The sequence below is a fragment of the Crocuta crocuta genome, unplaced genomic scaffold (assembly GCF_008692635.1).
Source record: "Crocuta crocuta isolate KB4526 unplaced genomic scaffold, BGI_CrCroc_1.0 scaffold371, whole genome shotgun sequence".
NCBI classification, from domain to species: Eukaryota; Metazoa; Chordata; class Mammalia; order Carnivora; family Hyaenidae; genus Crocuta; species Crocuta crocuta.
The window spans coordinates 951,869-969,095 of NW_027530617.1; the positions used below are offsets into that span (position 1 = coordinate 951,869).

Genomic DNA, 17,227 nt, shown 5'->3' on the forward strand with positions numbered 1-17,227 from the left:
CATGTTATCGCATAAGTGATATACATGCCGTTTATGATAATAGTGATAGTAGAAATGCAACAATGCCAGTCACTTTCTATTGAGTACTTTATCTCATTTAATACTTTTAACAACCTTGTGGGAAGGTATTAGCTTTCTCCCTCTGCAGTTTAACTGTCAACGATCAGAGAGCTGGGACAATTTGACCAGACTCATACAGTGTAATAAGCTACAGAGGTGGGATTCATGTTATGTATTTCAGAGAGCTCAAAGTCTGTTAATTTTTTGAGATGAAGAATCTTGTATTAATTTCTATTCTCTCTCACTGAACACAGATATATGCTACAAAGGTATTATATAAATTGTAGGAATACTTTATGTGCAGCTGATGGTGTTAGGTAAATATAATTCATGTTGGAAAATGAAAGCAATTAGCTTGATGCATTTTAAAATGAAGATTATCAAGCGCTGCCCCTGACTATTTAAACCAGAATTTCTAAATTTTTTTAATGTTTTATTTATTTCTGAGAGAGAGAGAGAAGAGAGAGAGAGACAGCATGAGCAGGGGAGGGTCAGAGAGAGAGGGAGATACAGAATCTGAAACAGGCTCCAGGCTCTGAGCTGGCTGTCAGCACAGAGCCCAACACGGGGCTCGAACCCACGAACCATGAGATCATGACCTGGCCTGAGCCAAAGTCAGATGCTAAAATGACTGAGCCACCCAGGCGCCCCTAAACCAGAATTTCTTATGAGACTACTTTTCTTTCTTTTTTTTAATTTAAATTTTATTTAGCTAATATAAGTGCAATATTGCAATAATGCAAGTGCAATATTGGTTTCAGGGGTAAAATTCAGTGATTCATCACTTAATACAACACGCAGTTCTCATCATAACAAGTGCCCTCCTTAGTACCCATCACCCATCTTGCTCATCTCCCACCCACCTCCCTCCACCAATCCTTAATTTATTCTCTATCGTCAAGAGTCTCATGTGGTTTGTTGCCCTCTCCTCTTCTCCAACCTTCCTATATGCTCATCTGTTTTGTTTCTTAAATTCCACATATGAGTGAAATCACACAGTCAATTGAATAGCTTTCTCTGAATGACTTATTTTGTTTATCATAATACATTCTAGCTCTACCCACATCATTGCAAATGGCAAGATTTCATTCTTTTGATTGCTGAGTAACATACTATATATATATGTATACACACACACACACACACACACCACATCTTCTTTATCCATTCATCAGTTGATGGATATTTGGCATAATACAGTAATATACTATATATATGTGTGTGTGTGTGTGTGTGTGTGTGTGTATACATATAGATATATATACAACACATCTTCTTTATCCATTCATCAGTTAATGGATATTTGGCATCTCCCCATAGTTTGTCTATTAGTTGAAAGTGCTGCTATAAATAATGGGGTACATTTATCCATTTAAATCTGTACTTTTGTATCCTTTGGGTAAATACCTACTAGTGCAATTGCTGGATCATAGGGTAGTTCTATTTTTAGTTTCTTGAGGAACCTCCATACTGTTCTCCAGAGAGGCTGCACCAGTTTTCATTCCCACCAACAGTGCAAGAGAGTGCCCCCTTTCCAACATCCTCACCAAAATTTGTTGTTTCTTGTGTTGTTAATTTTAGCCATTCTGACAAGAGTGAGGTGGTATCTCATTGTGGTTTTTATTTGTATTTCCCTGATGATGACTGATGTTGAGCATCTTTTCATGTGTCTATTAGCCATCTGGATGTCTTCTTTGGAAAAGTGTCTGTTCATTTTTTCCTGCCCATTTCTTAACTGGGTTCTTTAACTGGGGGGTGTTGAGTTTGATAGGTTCTTTATACATTTTGGATGCTAATCCTTTATAATACATGATATTTGTAAATATCTTCTCCAATTGCATAGGCCACCTTTTACTTTTGTTGATTGTTTCTATTGCTGTGGAGAAGATTTTTATCTTGATGAAGTCCCAATAGTTCATATTTGCTTTTGTTTCTCTTGCCTTCAGCAACCTACCTAGTAAAAGTTGCTCCGGCCAAGGTCAAAGAGGTTGCTGATTATGTTCTTCTCTAGGATTTCGATGGTTTCCCATATCACATTTAGGTCTTTAATCCATTTTGAATTTATTTTTGTGTATGGTGTAAGAAAGTGGTCCAGGTTCATTCTTCTGCATGTCACTGTCTGGTTTTTCCAACACCATTTGTTGAAGAGACTGTCTTTTTTTTCCACCAGATATTCTTTCCTGCTTTGTTGAAGATTAGTTGACCATATAGTTGTGGGTCCAGTTCTGTTCCATTGATCTAGAGACTCATTTTCTTAGAGGTCCCCAGGTGATTCTAATATTCAGCTATAGTTGAGAATCTATAAGGTCATGACTATTAGCAAAGGTTTTGAGTAGTTTTAGAAGAGTTTTCTCACTTCTTTTTGGTAAGCACTCAAAGATAGAATAGAAAATGCCAAAGAGCTATGGAGAAGGTTATGAAAATGACGTTTGGCACTAAAGGAGATACAAGTTTGCAGCTCACCAACCCTGAGAACGTCCTACCCATTTGTGTTGTATTATGTGATCAATTCTGTGACTTCAATGACAAAAGTGGGAATCTATTTTTGTCTCTTTTCATGAACAATATTTCCATGCAAAGCCAATATTCATAGAAGTTAGTGGTACATTCATTTAGAATAGTCTTTGTCCTACATTACTGATTATCTTCTAGCACCTCATCAAGATGTTCAAGATATTTCTAATAGAGTGATTATCATTAGTACGAAGTCTAAATTACTAATATTGAACACAGATCTTTTCACATAATGGACAAGTGATAACCTACTGCTGTATGATAAATGGACATACAGTGACTTGTTAAGTGATGAGATCTATGGCTGGACTTCTTGGTTAATTTTCAAAACTTGCTTCAAGGCGTTCACAGTAATCTTTACCATTATTTCCCTCCATCCAATTATTTAAAAATTAATAAAGATCAATGGTAACACGTCAGATAAAATTCTCCTTTTCATATTTTTTTAAACCAGCTGATTTAAATGTAGATCAGTTTTCAGAAATGAGGATCTGGCAAGCTTTGTGATTGTCTTAACATAACTATGAGACCTAATCAGGAACACTTTAGGCTATTCTGAGGTGGCCAAAGCAATAGTGGCTTGGTTGTTGTTTGGTTGGTTGGTTTGCTTTGCTTTAGTTTTTAACCAATGCTTTCATGGAAAATTAAGTCCTTCTGTAGGAAGTACCTGAGAGGAGGTCTGCCTTGTTATGTATTGTACTTCTTTATGTTCAGAATCAATTCACAGCACTTCATCCAACTCATAGCATAACGGCAGTGCCTGGATGTGCTAGCATGTTGACATCTTCCGGAATTATAATGCCAATTCTTCCACAAAAGTAAAATCACCTATGTTGATAGCTTGTTTGTTTTTGTAGCTGTGTTCCTATAGACTCCATCCTGAGGAGCAGCCCTCAGCACTTAGGAGGCTAAACCCCTTCCAGTGACAGTGACACATCATCACGTACTTTGAGTGGCGGAAAGCTCAGAGCCAAAAATTCAAGTGCCACAGGTACAGTAGCAAAAGTAAAGGTGGAGACACAGTAGCAAACAGTCCCCAGAGAAGCTGGTAATCCATACAAATTGTCAAGGCACAGCTGTGGAGGTGACTGGGGCATTCCCTGATTCCCAAGACATCAGCAAAGTCCTTTAATCAGCATGTACATTGTTCTGTTCTGTTCTGTATATAATATTGTTCTCGAATATTAAGCAGCTGGTGATTCAGTGCCATCTGGCACTTTCTGGTGAAGCACAGACCTGATACAGTACGGATGTGTCAGGAGTATGGGAAAATAGTTTCCAATGAGGATAATGTGTCAGAATGAGTCAGGGAAGCTAGGTGAGAGTCTAAGAGAAGGGGCAAGACGCCCCCACACAGGATGAATGGAAAAAGAGGAGGTGGAAGGGTTCCAAATTCTTTGTGCCACTGACCTTCTTTGTTCATGCAGCCTATAAGGATGTACTTTCTGTGTGCTGTGGGGTTTTTTGTTTTGTTTTGTTTTGTTTTGTTTTTTCCCCTCTGCTACGATGTTGTGAAGCATGGACCTATGATACATGGAGTAGGTTGAACTCAGAAGATAATACAGCAACGGCTCACATAGGTCAAACAAGCTGTCTTTGGCATTGAGAATTCATGGAGATGAAGCATTTAGAGTGTGGTAGAGGAACGTGGGAGTTTTCTCAATTCCCCTTTTTTGTTCTCTTAGAGTGAAGATGTCCTTGCAATGGAACTGCAGCCTTTTGCCTGCTATGTCAGGCTTACGGAGCTGTCCATGGCTAGGCCAGAAGATGCAAACTGGTCTACAAGTGAATCTAACCAATGACCTTGGACCTTATAGAGTCAACAACTAGGTGAGAAAACCAGGCAGAAAGAGTATCAAGAGAGATGTCCCAGAAATGAAGGTTAATTGCCCTTACATAAGAGTAGAGATCAAAGCTATGCAGAGGATCTAGGCCACTTATGAGAACACGTGTGCAGGACTGGTTTGGTTTCCAGGCCACGGAGGAAGGTATGGACAACTTGCCATGTACCCGGAGTGTATGGCCAGGATGGTGAAGAACCCAGGAAACCTTGCCTGTAGGAAGAGCTCAATGGACTGCTGTGAATAATCAGCTGCCACTGAGTCTAAATGATTTTTATATATGCCAGGCTCTTCCTGTATACTCCAGAAAGCAGATATTTCTATATCTATTTTATAGACATGGAAATAAGATGACAGAAGACCGGTGTTGAGCCAGACAATACTGCTCATGTATGTGTGTATGTTCATGCATGTTCATGTATGTTCATGTACGGGAGGGGAAGTCTCGATTGGATGGTAAGGGATAGAAACTATCTGACCTAGAAAGTATCTTTGAGATGAGCTTTCTCCTTTTTCTCACAGATGTGTCAGGAGCTCTGAAATGATGTCATGGCTTGCCCAAGCTGGCTTTGCCCAGATTGACTGAGTCTTGACTTTGTTGAGCTCTCAAACAGAGGCTATCGTGTGCTAGTTACCGGGCCAGGTGCGCTCTTTAGTTCTCCCAACAAATCCATCACAGATGTCACTAATCCCCTTTGTACAGATGAGAGAATTCATTTTCACAGTACTTGCACGGCTTACTCAAGTGACAGAACAGTACCAGGGCTGCATGGTATATATTATTCTAAAATCAACATTCTTTTTTACATCTCATGCTGAAAAAGTCTGTCGTCAACACTTACTCATTAAGAAATAACTTAGTTCCATTCTAGTTCATCAAAAACAAAGCTGTGCTATTTAGAACATGAACTGATTAGTATAAAGAAACAATCATTATACTAATTTGACCTAAGGCTTGATAATTTGGTGAGATGATGTACCCCTGCTATTGGGGAAGATAGAAGTTCCATTCCAAGATACTGAAATTAGCCCATGAATCCCCATTTCTAAGAGCAAAGACCTGGAGATCTAGATCTCTCAAGGTGGTAACTACTTTGTTACATTATTATATAAAATAATTCCCAATGATATTATATTACATTTTATAATATATGCCACTGAGTTAAATTATAAACCTCAGGGACTCCACACATCTTTAATTAAAAGCACAGACCAACAAGTATGATTTGCTTTCCATTAATGTTCCCAGTGAAAATCTATGAATTATTAAAAGGGTTATGAATCTCTTCCTATAGAAATGCGGGCAGTATAAACACACGAGAGGTAATGAGCACTATGCTTTTCTCTCTGAAGGAGAAAAATTACAAAAGAGAAATGATAGATGGTGCTTGCTAGAAATTTTAATTAAACCTGTGGGTGAAAAATTCTGAATCAGGCCAAGTAGCAGCTGCACTCATATGTGACCTGCTGCAACAGCAAAGGCGGGACACACGTCAGGAAATGGATATCCCGTGAGAACAGCCATAATATCTCTGAATTTCATTTAATCTGGCTCTCCATAAGGTCTAGCTCTGAAGGGCCTTCTGGGAGACCCCGCCCCCCCCCAACCCCAGCTTGGTGAATAACTCCGAATACAAAGAAATCTGCTCTCGGTTGCTTAGTGACAGCAGAGTGTAGATCACAGCCTCTACACTGTGTGTGTGCTGTCAAGAGACTGTACACCCTGGCAGGCTGCTGGCTCTGCAGCAGTTATTAAGTAATGAAAAGCCCTTGCCATGGAAGATTCCATAAAAGATTTCTCTAAGAACTATGACTAAAGAATAACAGCTATAAATACCATAATGTATGTTCCTCTCCTATGGCCCGTTTTACCAAAAAGGCATGTAGGAAGTATATCTTTTCTTGTCCATACTTCCACGAGCTCCCTCACCCGGTGTGACGAGTGTTTGGGGACAGGAGGAAGTATGTGGACTGACTGTGACAGGGCATAGTTCAGTCTTAACTCCATCTCTTATAAGTTGCCTGACACTGGCTTGGTCTCTTAATTTCTCAGGCTTTTATCCATAAATCTATCTAGCTTTGGGGTCTGTCATGAGGTCAAATGTCTCTAATCCAAAGTGTTTTGTCAATAGTCATGCATTAAGTAAACATAAAGTACTGTGACTATTTTTTCCCCTTTATTTCCCAACTTATTCTCCTTTATCTTACTTTTTGAAAGTTAGAGACTTACATGGTTGACTGATTTTTACCTTGAATCCAAATTAGAATTAAACTGCTCGCCAGCCAACCCATTTCATGAGAAAAGCGTGCTGTGTCTTATTAAAAACATTCCTTGATGTCCACGTCTCCTATATAGATGATAGCAAAACAAAAACAGAAGCCACTCCCCAGAAGAATACATTCTTCTAGTATCAGTAACTCTTGTTTTGTGCCTTTAATTTTCATTACAAATTATAGGATCAAAGTCTTAAATCCAAGGCCACAATTAATGCTTGACTATATGCGACTTTGGTGTTCAGCTTATACCTGATCTCTGTGATGTTTACTCTGATCTTCTGGGAGAGATATAGTCCATCTTCAGTACCTGTGTCTTCCTTCAGAGCAGTAGAAATGTAATTGGGCACATATCTACCTTGTATATGGGCTGCCTACCTAGTCTCCCCTGCAGGTAGATAAGTCAAGTGAGTCAGAAATTTTCCTTAAATGGCACAGGCTCCTTGTCTCTTCTTTCCTCTATGGTTCTGCCTGAGGCACAGAGACATCTTAGACCATGTGTCTGAAACCCACCGATAGTAATGGCAGAGTGCTGAGCTACAGAAATGCTGCATCCCTGAGGACTTGGAGGAACAGAGTCATCAAACCAACCCTGGACATTTATGGGAGAGAAATACACATCCATCTTCTTTAAGTTACTGATGTTTTGTTTCTATTACTCAGGGCCAACTAAAGAAATTATTTTTCCACATCTTTGTTTTCAGAGTCCCTCACCTTTCCAGAATTTTGCATTATGTCTCAACAGTATCTGTTTATTTCAGTGCAATACAGTTGAGAATATTATGCAACTCTCATATGCAAGACCGAGTCCCGGAGAGTATGTTGTACTGAGAGAAATCAATGAGCAACTACAACATGAGTCGTACCTCTAAGGTCCTTTGTGGTGAAGAGACAGGGAAGTATGGGATGCTTGGGATCCAGCCACCTTAACAGAGAAATCTAATTTAACAAGGGCCCACACCATGAGGAGGAAGGAAGTTTTGTTGGACGCCAGGCCATTAGGAGTAATGACGAAAAATGAGATGTTAGGCAATGGACAGAGAGAGGAGGTGCATTCCAGAACAAAGAACCATATTTCCAAAAACCGTTGAGGAAACAACACAATGTGTTGAAAGAAGAGAAGTCCAATGTGGCTGAAGCAAAGCAAGAAAGACACCAGATGTAAGTGTAGAGGAACTCAGGGTCCAAAGCCTTTCACATTATTTTCTATTGTCTCCCATCACCTTCTAAACCAGGAGGGTGGAATAAAAAAAAAATGAGAAAGAGGACAAGAGTTCACGAAGAGGAAAGATTCTAGAGCCCAGTTTTCTGAATTTTCTGCTGGGTGAGGAGTTAGAATTTACACCCACACCACAGAATCAAAGTATTCCCTGATTCCAGTTTGATCCTCCCCCAAAAGGAAAAACACTGAGATGAGAAAAGACAGCACTTAATGGGACCATTGTTTTTCCCTAGTTTATATAAGAATGAACAGACCAGACCAAAATATGCAAGTCATCCCTCTCAACAGAACACTTCTTGTTCCCCTCTGTCTCCAATCCTTCTCATTTGCAAAAATAAATAAATAAATATAAATCTGCTCTTTGACAGAAGCTGGTGTCTCAGAATTTTCTTCCTTTGTTTCTACATACATTAATGCATTTCACGGAGCCAGTGAATGCATACCCACTTGTAACATCCTCCATGGTACTGAGAAGAGGGGGTGGGGGGGAACCTACTAATGGATTAAATAACACAGGGAGGACGCTAGAGGGCAGGTGTCTCCTTTAAATCTGCTACAATTTCCACCCACAGACCCTATCACCCAACCGCTAGGACTGTTGGTACGCACGCTTAAATTGGTCTCATATTCCAGAATTGTTCAAAGAGAAGGTAAAAAAAAAAAAAAATCTGCTACACTGCTCTTCAAATAAGCTGAGCTTTGTACTTGCTCTCTATCATCTTTCCCTGCTCTTCTCGAGCCCAGCTCCTTCTCACCGTTTAGGTCTTACTTCAAAGATCACCTCCCTGGAGAGGCCATCCTTTAGAACTTTACCTAAGTAACCCCTTCCGAATCCCATTTATTCTTTATTACATAAAATGTTTCCGTTTAACATTTGCGAGAACCCCAAATTACCCTGTATATTTTCCTACTTGAAAATAATCTGTACTATGTCTGTACTACAAAGCATACTCCTTAAAGGAAGTGAGTGACTATCTTATTCACTACTCGACTCTCAGGCACTAGAAGATAATTTGCGTCATATCTGCTGAATGAATGAATGAATGCTCAGTTCTTTAAAATGATTATTATTATAATTCACATTGCAGATGGCTCACGGAGATTTTAAATAACTTGATCAAGGTTATGCAGCAAGCTGATGGGAGAATCAGTCACACTGACCTCTGAGATTCTTGTAAGCTATAATGTTTCTTCTTATGAATTTTTGGGGAAAAAGGCAATCTCTAATAAGAAAATTATCATTTTCAAAATTCCAGTTTCTTCTTTGCCTCCTTCTTCTGTTCTATTCCTCTCCAAAAAGCCTACCCTGAAAATACTTTTCACATTTTTCTTTCCATTCTTTCTGCCACCATTTTAATTAATACTCCTATCCTATGAGCATCCAGAATAGCCTCTTACTTACTTGTATTTGCATTTAGTCTCTTCCTGCTCCAATCAATAATTCTATATCTAAACCTCTCCCAAATTTATTGCCTTGCATTTCAATTTTATCATGCTATTGATCAATACCTTCAGTGGCTGTTTAACACCTTCAGGTCAGAATGGATGTTTTTTGACTTTATTTTCAGGGCCCTCCAAAATTGCCCGTGGTGTCCTTTATTACATTATTCCCTACTTAAACTCTCTACATGATCTCCAGCTAACCTGGCCCATTCACTGTTTAAGCATCTCTTGAGTTCTTCCTCTTTTACCATGCTGACCCTAGTATCCTCCTAAAATGCTCTCACATATCCAAATCCCATTCATTTCTCAAAACGCTGGTGAATTTCCCTTTGAAACCTTTCCAGATAAATCCAGTGCACATGGATCCACCTGTTCCTAAATTCATCCGTGCCTAGAAGAGTGTCCAGCTCATTGTTGCTGCTCAGCACATTATTGTCAGAGGAACTGCTGAACCTGTCATTGAAATCACATCCTATCTTTTGGCAACCTTTGTCTTTTTAAACTTTATTTGTGATATTAATTCTTGGATCCCTTCCCAACTGGAACTTTAAGGTCTGAGATCATAATTTCTATTCAACTCCTTAGACACAGGAGGTAATACCTTTTGTCTAAGAGATTCCTCCACATGCTTTAAGTACCAATAGAATTACTGATAAACTTGTGCCCTCTGATTTCTTATATGGCTCAGAATTTAACAAAAACTGCATGTAAAACAACAAATCCCACAGACCTGATCAGAGAGATTACTTGAGATTCAAAAGTATATCCCTCCTTTCCCTTCAGTTAATGTTTTACCATCATTGATATGCTGTGAAAGCAAATTATCGAGTGTAGCCATTTCTTGTTGGAATCCTAGCTGCATTCTTTTTTAACTTTCCTGATCCTTGTGATATAATAACCCAATAGTTATCATGTGTCAACAACATAAGGACACCAAACCAGGCACTTTGGTTAGAAGCTAATATAATACAGGGCCCATACATGTCAGGGGGGCCAAAGGTAACATACACAAAAGACATACTACTGACCAATGGTGTATTTTCTCAATGTTAAGTGAGTATCGTCATTTAATAAATGCCATGGAAATTCAAAGGAAATGTGAATCAATGAAGACTGAGGCATTATGGGACGATATCTCAGACTCTCTTCAAGAAGACTCCAACAGGGGCACCTGGGTGGCTTAGTCGGTTAAGCGTCCGACTTTCACTTAGGTCATGATCTCGCGGTTCGTGGGNGTCAGGCTGTTCTAGATGGTCCCTACCTTCTATAACTTTGGGAATCTGTAACTTAACTTTAATAGCTTTATGTATATTTTAAGTGAGAGATGATATTAACAATTTGCTCTTTAATCTTTTGGATGCTGATTTAATCTAATCAGAAAGAAGTCTTCTAACCACTGATGCCAAAGCAGACACATCCAGTACCTCCCTTCTATATGATCCTGCCCTGTCCTCTTATCAGCACCTGAGAACAACGCACTCATTTCTTGATATATGTCGGGGTTAGCAAAATATGGCCCATAGGACAAATCTAGCACTCATTCTTCTTCTGTAAATAAAGTTTTACTAGAACAAGGCCATGTGCTCATTCATCCTACATTGCCTAAGACTGCTTTTGCGCTAAAACAATAGAGTGGAGTCCCTGTGACAGAAACCATAGGGCCACAAAGCCTAAAATATTTATATTGGCCTTTTACTATCTGACCCCTGCCCTCTCTGTTTGTTGTCTGTCTCCTCACAATGAGAATATGAAGGCAGACAGTTTTGTTCACTGTTCTAACCATAAGACTAGTATCTGGGACATCGTAGGTGCTTAATATCTGCTGCTGACCACTCACAGACTTAACAGGAGAGGATAAGTTGCACTAACAGGTACCCCTGAAAGCTCGGAACTTGGCCACACATCTGGAATCACTGCTTTCTGGGTATATATGTAATGAACTCATGTAAAGAAATTTATAAATGGCCAAAGAATACTCTGGGGAGGCTTTTTGGCCCAAGGAACAGTTTTCATTGAAAATGCCTTGGTTTTACCGTGGAGCTTATTGGGAGCAGAGCACTGTATTTTTTATAGCCCTGCTATGCTAAATGAAATATGTACTAAATCACCCGGCAGATCTGGACCTGAGAAACTGGGTAACATGTGGAAAAGAAGAGCTTAGGGTAACAAATTTCGAAAAACTTGTTGATAGGAGCACCAACCTGTGCCTTTTTATTCATTTATTTGACTCCTGTCAATTGATATTACCCAGAGGTTAAAAAAAAAAAAAGAAAAGAAAATGCCACAGTTGTAAAATATAAAAACATCATTTCCCATCATTCTCTTTTAGTTTCTACGAGCAACTTTCAGTTTTACGCTATGTAAAATTCTCACCAAAGAAACTCATTATTAACCAGTGGAAATTCTGACCTACTGAAACCCAGCCAATTCCTCTATGCCAGGCAGATGTGTGAGAACAAGCCAAAATCAACGTGCTGCTTTTTATATATTGTGTTTAGGGGGCGAACAGGGTTTCCATTCTGAATAAACTACACACCAAGATAGAGGGCCTCACCCAGTAGATCATAAATATAGGTTCTATTTCAGATTTTTATCAGACAGGGCTCCAGGCTGGGCTGCCACAGTCATGACCCACCTACTCCCCAGGCCAACATAGTAGGATGGTTTTTCCCCAGTGGTATACCTCTCCTACTCATTCTCTGCACTACAGCCTGAGTGAGTTAAAATGAAATCTATTCATATCTCTCCCCTTCTAAAAATGCTTCGAATCTCTGTACTGCCTTTGGGAAAAGCCGAAACTCTTACAGCACAGGAGCATCTTCAGGAAGTGACTCCCTGTACCCACCTACATCATACCTCCCCTTGCCTAACACCTCTCTTCACCCTCTCCACCCCTTGAGCCTTCTGGTCTGACGCCTGCACTTCTAGGAGTTTTGACAATGCTTCATTCTCTCTTTCTCCTTTCTGTCCCTTTCTCTTTCTCCTTTTCTCTTCCCTCTGGTGCTTCTGAGCCTTTGTGCACATTGTTTCCTTCCTGATTTTGCTTGAAACCCTCTTCCTTCTACTGTTGGCTGGCTAACCACAGCTTATTTCCTGAGTCTCATCTCAGACTTCTCTTTCCCCTGATAGCCTTTGATTCCTGAGATCCAGATTAACAGAAAAACCCTAGGACAGGTAACATGCTTTTGGGAACTCCAACCCCCAAACTAGCCCCGAGAAATGTATCACATGAAAGATTAATGAAAAGTAGATCTCTAACTTAATTTTGATGTCTCCTCCAACATGGTCTAAATTATTATTTTTTAATGTTTATTTATTTTCGAGGCGGGGTGGGCACAAAGGGAGGGAGACACAGAATCCAAAGCAGGCTCTGGGCTCTGAGCTGTCAGCACAGAGCCCTACATGGGGCTCAAACTCACAAACCATGAGATCATGACCTGAGCCAAACTAGGATGTTCAACAAACCCAGGTGCCCCTGATCTAAATTCTTGAAGTCAATGTACAAGCTCTGCCTTAAGCACTTTCCCAAAACAAGTTAACTATGGCTCTCTTAGATAAATTTTCAAATACTTTGCTATCAAACAAACAAAACTCCAGAAATTGTTCTCCTAAAATATCGTAAAAGTGTTCTGCTCAAAATGGCACACTAACTATATTTTAATCAAAGACACAACTCTTGTTTTGAAATGCTTCACTTTAAAGAAATCAGAGAGAGAATGTGGATGAAGATAAGCCACTTGCATAGCTCCATCACTTGGTAATGGAAGAAAGCACTGGGTTATTCTGGAGAGATATTTGTTACACAGTCAACAGGTTTGAAGATCACTGAATATGAAATTGCACATAGGGGCGCCTGGGTGGCTCCGTGGGTTAAGCCTCCGACTCTTGGTTTCAACTCAGGTCTTGATCTTATGGTTTTTGAGTTTGAGCTCCGCATCGGTCTCTGCACTGACAGTACAAAGCCTGCTTGGGATTCTCTCTCTCCCTCGCTCTCTGCCCCTCCTCTCTCTCTCTCTCTCTCTCTCCCCCTCTCTCAAAAATAAATTTAAAAAATTGCACATAAATGGAATTTTGATGTATTTAACTAGGAATGTCCAGCAGCAAACACTGGGTGGGGGCATTTTAAGTGCCTTAATACCTCCTGCACTCGCCTTTGGTTATGTAGGTTATAGTAAGTATAAACTGCTATAATCTAAATGGTTAAAATGGTGTGTGCCATCGTTTTTATAACCTGCTGTGGCAAGTGACATTTTGAGGATACAAAGAATTGATCCAATGGGTGTCAACAACAACAGGCAGAAAAAGTAATCTTGCTTCAGAGAGAACATCAGTTCATACTAAACAAATCCCAAGGCCTGTGGCCAATTCTAGGCCTATACAGATCTCACAAGATCTGAAGGTGGTTTAAACTTGAGAGACTATGACTGTGGTGTGGCCTTGGACATGAAGAGTGAGAAGGGGTAGAGCACAAGTCCCACCTGTGGAAAGGTGTATGAAACGAGGCAGGGAAGACTGAAAACTGGGCACAGACTTGAGTAATGAGATAGCTTGACAGCCTCTCCCGCAGAAGTCAGAAAGGCCTGAGCTTCCTGCAGGGAACAGTGTGAGAGCAAAGTGGAACTACAAGAGGCAGATTGCGGCCTCCAGGAGGAGGAAGAATTAGGGGGCTGGCCTCTGCAGGCCCGCATAGGTCAGCCCTTGGGTCCAAGCTGTGACAAAGCTTCCTGAATCACATCTGCCACTATCTAGGAAGCTCTTAGCACTCTCCCAGAACCTCCTGAGTTCAAGAGTAAAAGGAGAAATAACCCCTGAAAGGACCATACCTACCAAACGATAAAGCTTAGCTCCAAGAACTCTTTCTCTAGGCAATACGGGGTCTCCAAACCATGCCCCCAGAAAGCAAGCCTAGATGTTGATTTTGGCACACTTCAGTCCAGTTACGACAATGCCAGCGTTGCCATTCTGTGTCCATAGAGTGAAGTATACACGCTTAGAAAGAAAGAACAAAAACCAGGATAGGGATGCCACCTTAAAAAACTTGGTGATGTATACTCCCTGCCTCTAATCTTCTCTGGGGAAAGACAAGAAGGCAGAGAAAAAGGGAGAAGAGAACTCTGCACAGGTTTTGGCCTCCCCAAAGGGAAATGTGTACTTCCTCCACCCCCACTCCCTGCAAAGAACTGGCACAATAGCTTCGTTACAAAGCTCCCCTCTAAAATCCACAATACCCACCGAGATTACACTAACATCAAAGATTTTCTATAGAGGCTCACCCTTAAAATATGAAGACTAGTGATAAGGGTCATTAGGTAACCACATGCCTGACATTCTAGTGCAGTATACAGCCCTTTTTAAAGCTCTTTGACGTTCGTGTGATGGCAATAGGCATCATGGATTTCTAAACTTTAAAAACAAATAATTTTCAGGGAAGCATGGAGAGGTGTGACAATTTGAGTAGTGAAAAGAAGAGAGTCACTCATATACTTTAAACAAGGAAGCCCTGTTGGGCAACCCCTTCTTTAACCAAGTGACACCTGAATAGTGACAAAGCAAACTGTACACCCAGATAGCAAGACTGGGTCAGTCAGCTCTGGTGACAGATGGAGGTCAATGCTGTCACAGCCAGATTAGACCAACTGATTAAGATTTCACCTTCATTTAATAGTAACTTGCTTCACAAGACTCCGTGCAAGGTCTTTCAACAGGTCCAAGCAAAGTTACGCGCAGAGTTTTTGTCATCCAACTCGGTCATGAACTCTGATGTTCTATGACATTCTCTGGTTCATTGAGGTGATTTTAGAAGTGACTGTAAGAGGACTCATCTCTCTCTCTTGCTTGTCAACTATTCATATGGATAACCAATTACATTATATTTCATTGTCAGAATTATTAGCAGCATATGACCCGTTATTTACACTGCTAAGCACAATCCTTATAACAAAACAGCTTTCTGGTAGCTCTTTGCACACAGTATACATTCATGTGTTTGGTAAATGAATAGCAGAACAGATTATGGATATAGAAATACATTTAACCATACTTTAGACATCTAAACAAATTCTCACAATTAGCTTCAAGATATAGTCATCCTGTTTAAAGGAGAATTTATGCAATGGGGCTTTTCTAACAACCAACTTGTAGTTAAGTGGCATAGATAAAACTTACTCGAGTAAGCCATTTTATTTTCCAAATCATATCTGTTGATATTTAAAAACTACAAATGATCTGATATTTCTACTTACACTGGCAATCTCAAGACTTCAAATTCAGGTTCTATTCCATTCCTACGTCTTTAACTTCTATTGTACTAAAGCGGTAAATCACGTGTGTTGATTAGAGCACTGCTGATATATTGAGAGGTTGGTTGTGGTGCCTGAGGCAGAAATTTGGCAGGGGTCCATGAGATCCCATGTGTTAAACCACAAGGGCGATTTGTGCAATCAGATTCATATGGAGATATTCTGAAATCATGGCATGTTTCATTTTTATTCCATAAGGCTATTGTTTTAAATATTTTAAAGCGAAGGGATTAAGCTGATATTGCATATAGAAGCCAAATGTAGGGGCGCGTGGGTGGCTCAGTTGGTTAAGCGTCTGACTTCAGCTCAGGTCATGATCTCACAGTTCATGGGTTTGAGCCCCACGTCAGGCTCTGTGCTGGTGGCTAGCTCAGAGCCTGGAGCCTGTTTCAGATTCTGTGTCTCCCTCTCTTTCTGACCCTCCCCTGCTCATGCTGTCTCTCTGTCTCTTAGAAATAAATAAAAAACATTTAAAAAATTCTTAAAAGAAGCCAAATGTAGGTTTATACTTCCAAATAATTCTAATTATACGCCCAGTGAAGGAACACACAAGGGACATGGGAATTGTGCTAAGAAAAGACAGAAATCACTAGGTTACTGCCTGCCACCCACACACAGGAAGCCCCACCTTGCTATTTTTACAAGGCATTATGGGAAAACCAAAGAAGAAACAGCATTTTAATACCTCATTGAAACCTTTAAAAGAGGTACAATATTCATGTGTAGGGGGGCCCAACTTCCCTCATTTGACTGGAGGCCAAGGTTCCACAGTGAAAGCAAAGTGGAGAGGTTTTCCCCTTAATTATCTAAGTAATTACCTTAAATGTCTGCTTTGCTTTGGCTGTGGAGACATGGTCACAACCATGAAGACCCTACTGAAACAAGAAGATAGGAAGTTCATAAAATGTTCTTCGTCTCCGTTGCAGAAAGGTACACGAACGTCACCTGAAAATGCAAACTGCGATCTCTTGCGATAAGGTTAGAGAAAACCTTTTTTGTCAAGTTGCGGTAAGAACTGTTCCCATATTCCCGTGTATTCTATAGTGATAACTGTATCTCCCAGCCATCCTGAGAGATAACTGAGGCAAACACAGACTGAGAAGTGGTAACAGTGTTGGCCGTTGACATTTTAAAACACAAATGTTGGAACTATCTATTTTCTGGGGTCCTTTGGTCTTCTGCTCCTTGCTCAGACCTCTTATCATAACCATGGGAGATATATATATGTATATATATATGTATACATATATATATGGGATATATGGGATATAAACATGGGATATATATATATAAGACAGTAATTTTGCCAGGGAAAGAGACATCAGTCTATGTCTCAATTCCGCAAGCAAAACAAACCACATTCGAGAGAATGTCTAGTGAAATCCTAAACAAAATTGTTAAGGAAACAAAGTGCTTATTTTCTGTATGACATTTCTTATTTTAGGGGAAAATCCTGCCATCTTGTTCTAACTTCACTGATGCCTATTCTGCTCATTCATTTTGGCCCTTTGCTCTTTACTCAAGGCCCTGCCATTATATTCACCCTCAGAAAGTAGTGGGGTGACACTCTACCA

General features: G+C 40.1%; 1 protein-coding gene across 2 annotated transcripts in view; it reads right to left on the minus strand.

Moving 5' to 3' along the window:
* GAS2 (growth arrest specific 2) overlaps positions 1-17,227 on the minus strand; it is a 127,479-nt gene that overhangs the window by 24,130 nt on the left and 86,122 nt on the right. Inside the window, exon 7 of one of the 2 annotated variants that reach the window (XM_077768057.1) lies at positions 16,472-16,525. The exons of the other annotated variant lie outside the window; for it this stretch is intronic. Within the exon in view, the coding sequence (XP_077624183.1) occupies positions 16,472-16,525 (54 nt within the window). The remainder of the gene's footprint in view (positions 1-16,471; positions 16,526-17,227) is intronic. 2 annotated transcript variants of the gene reach the window in all.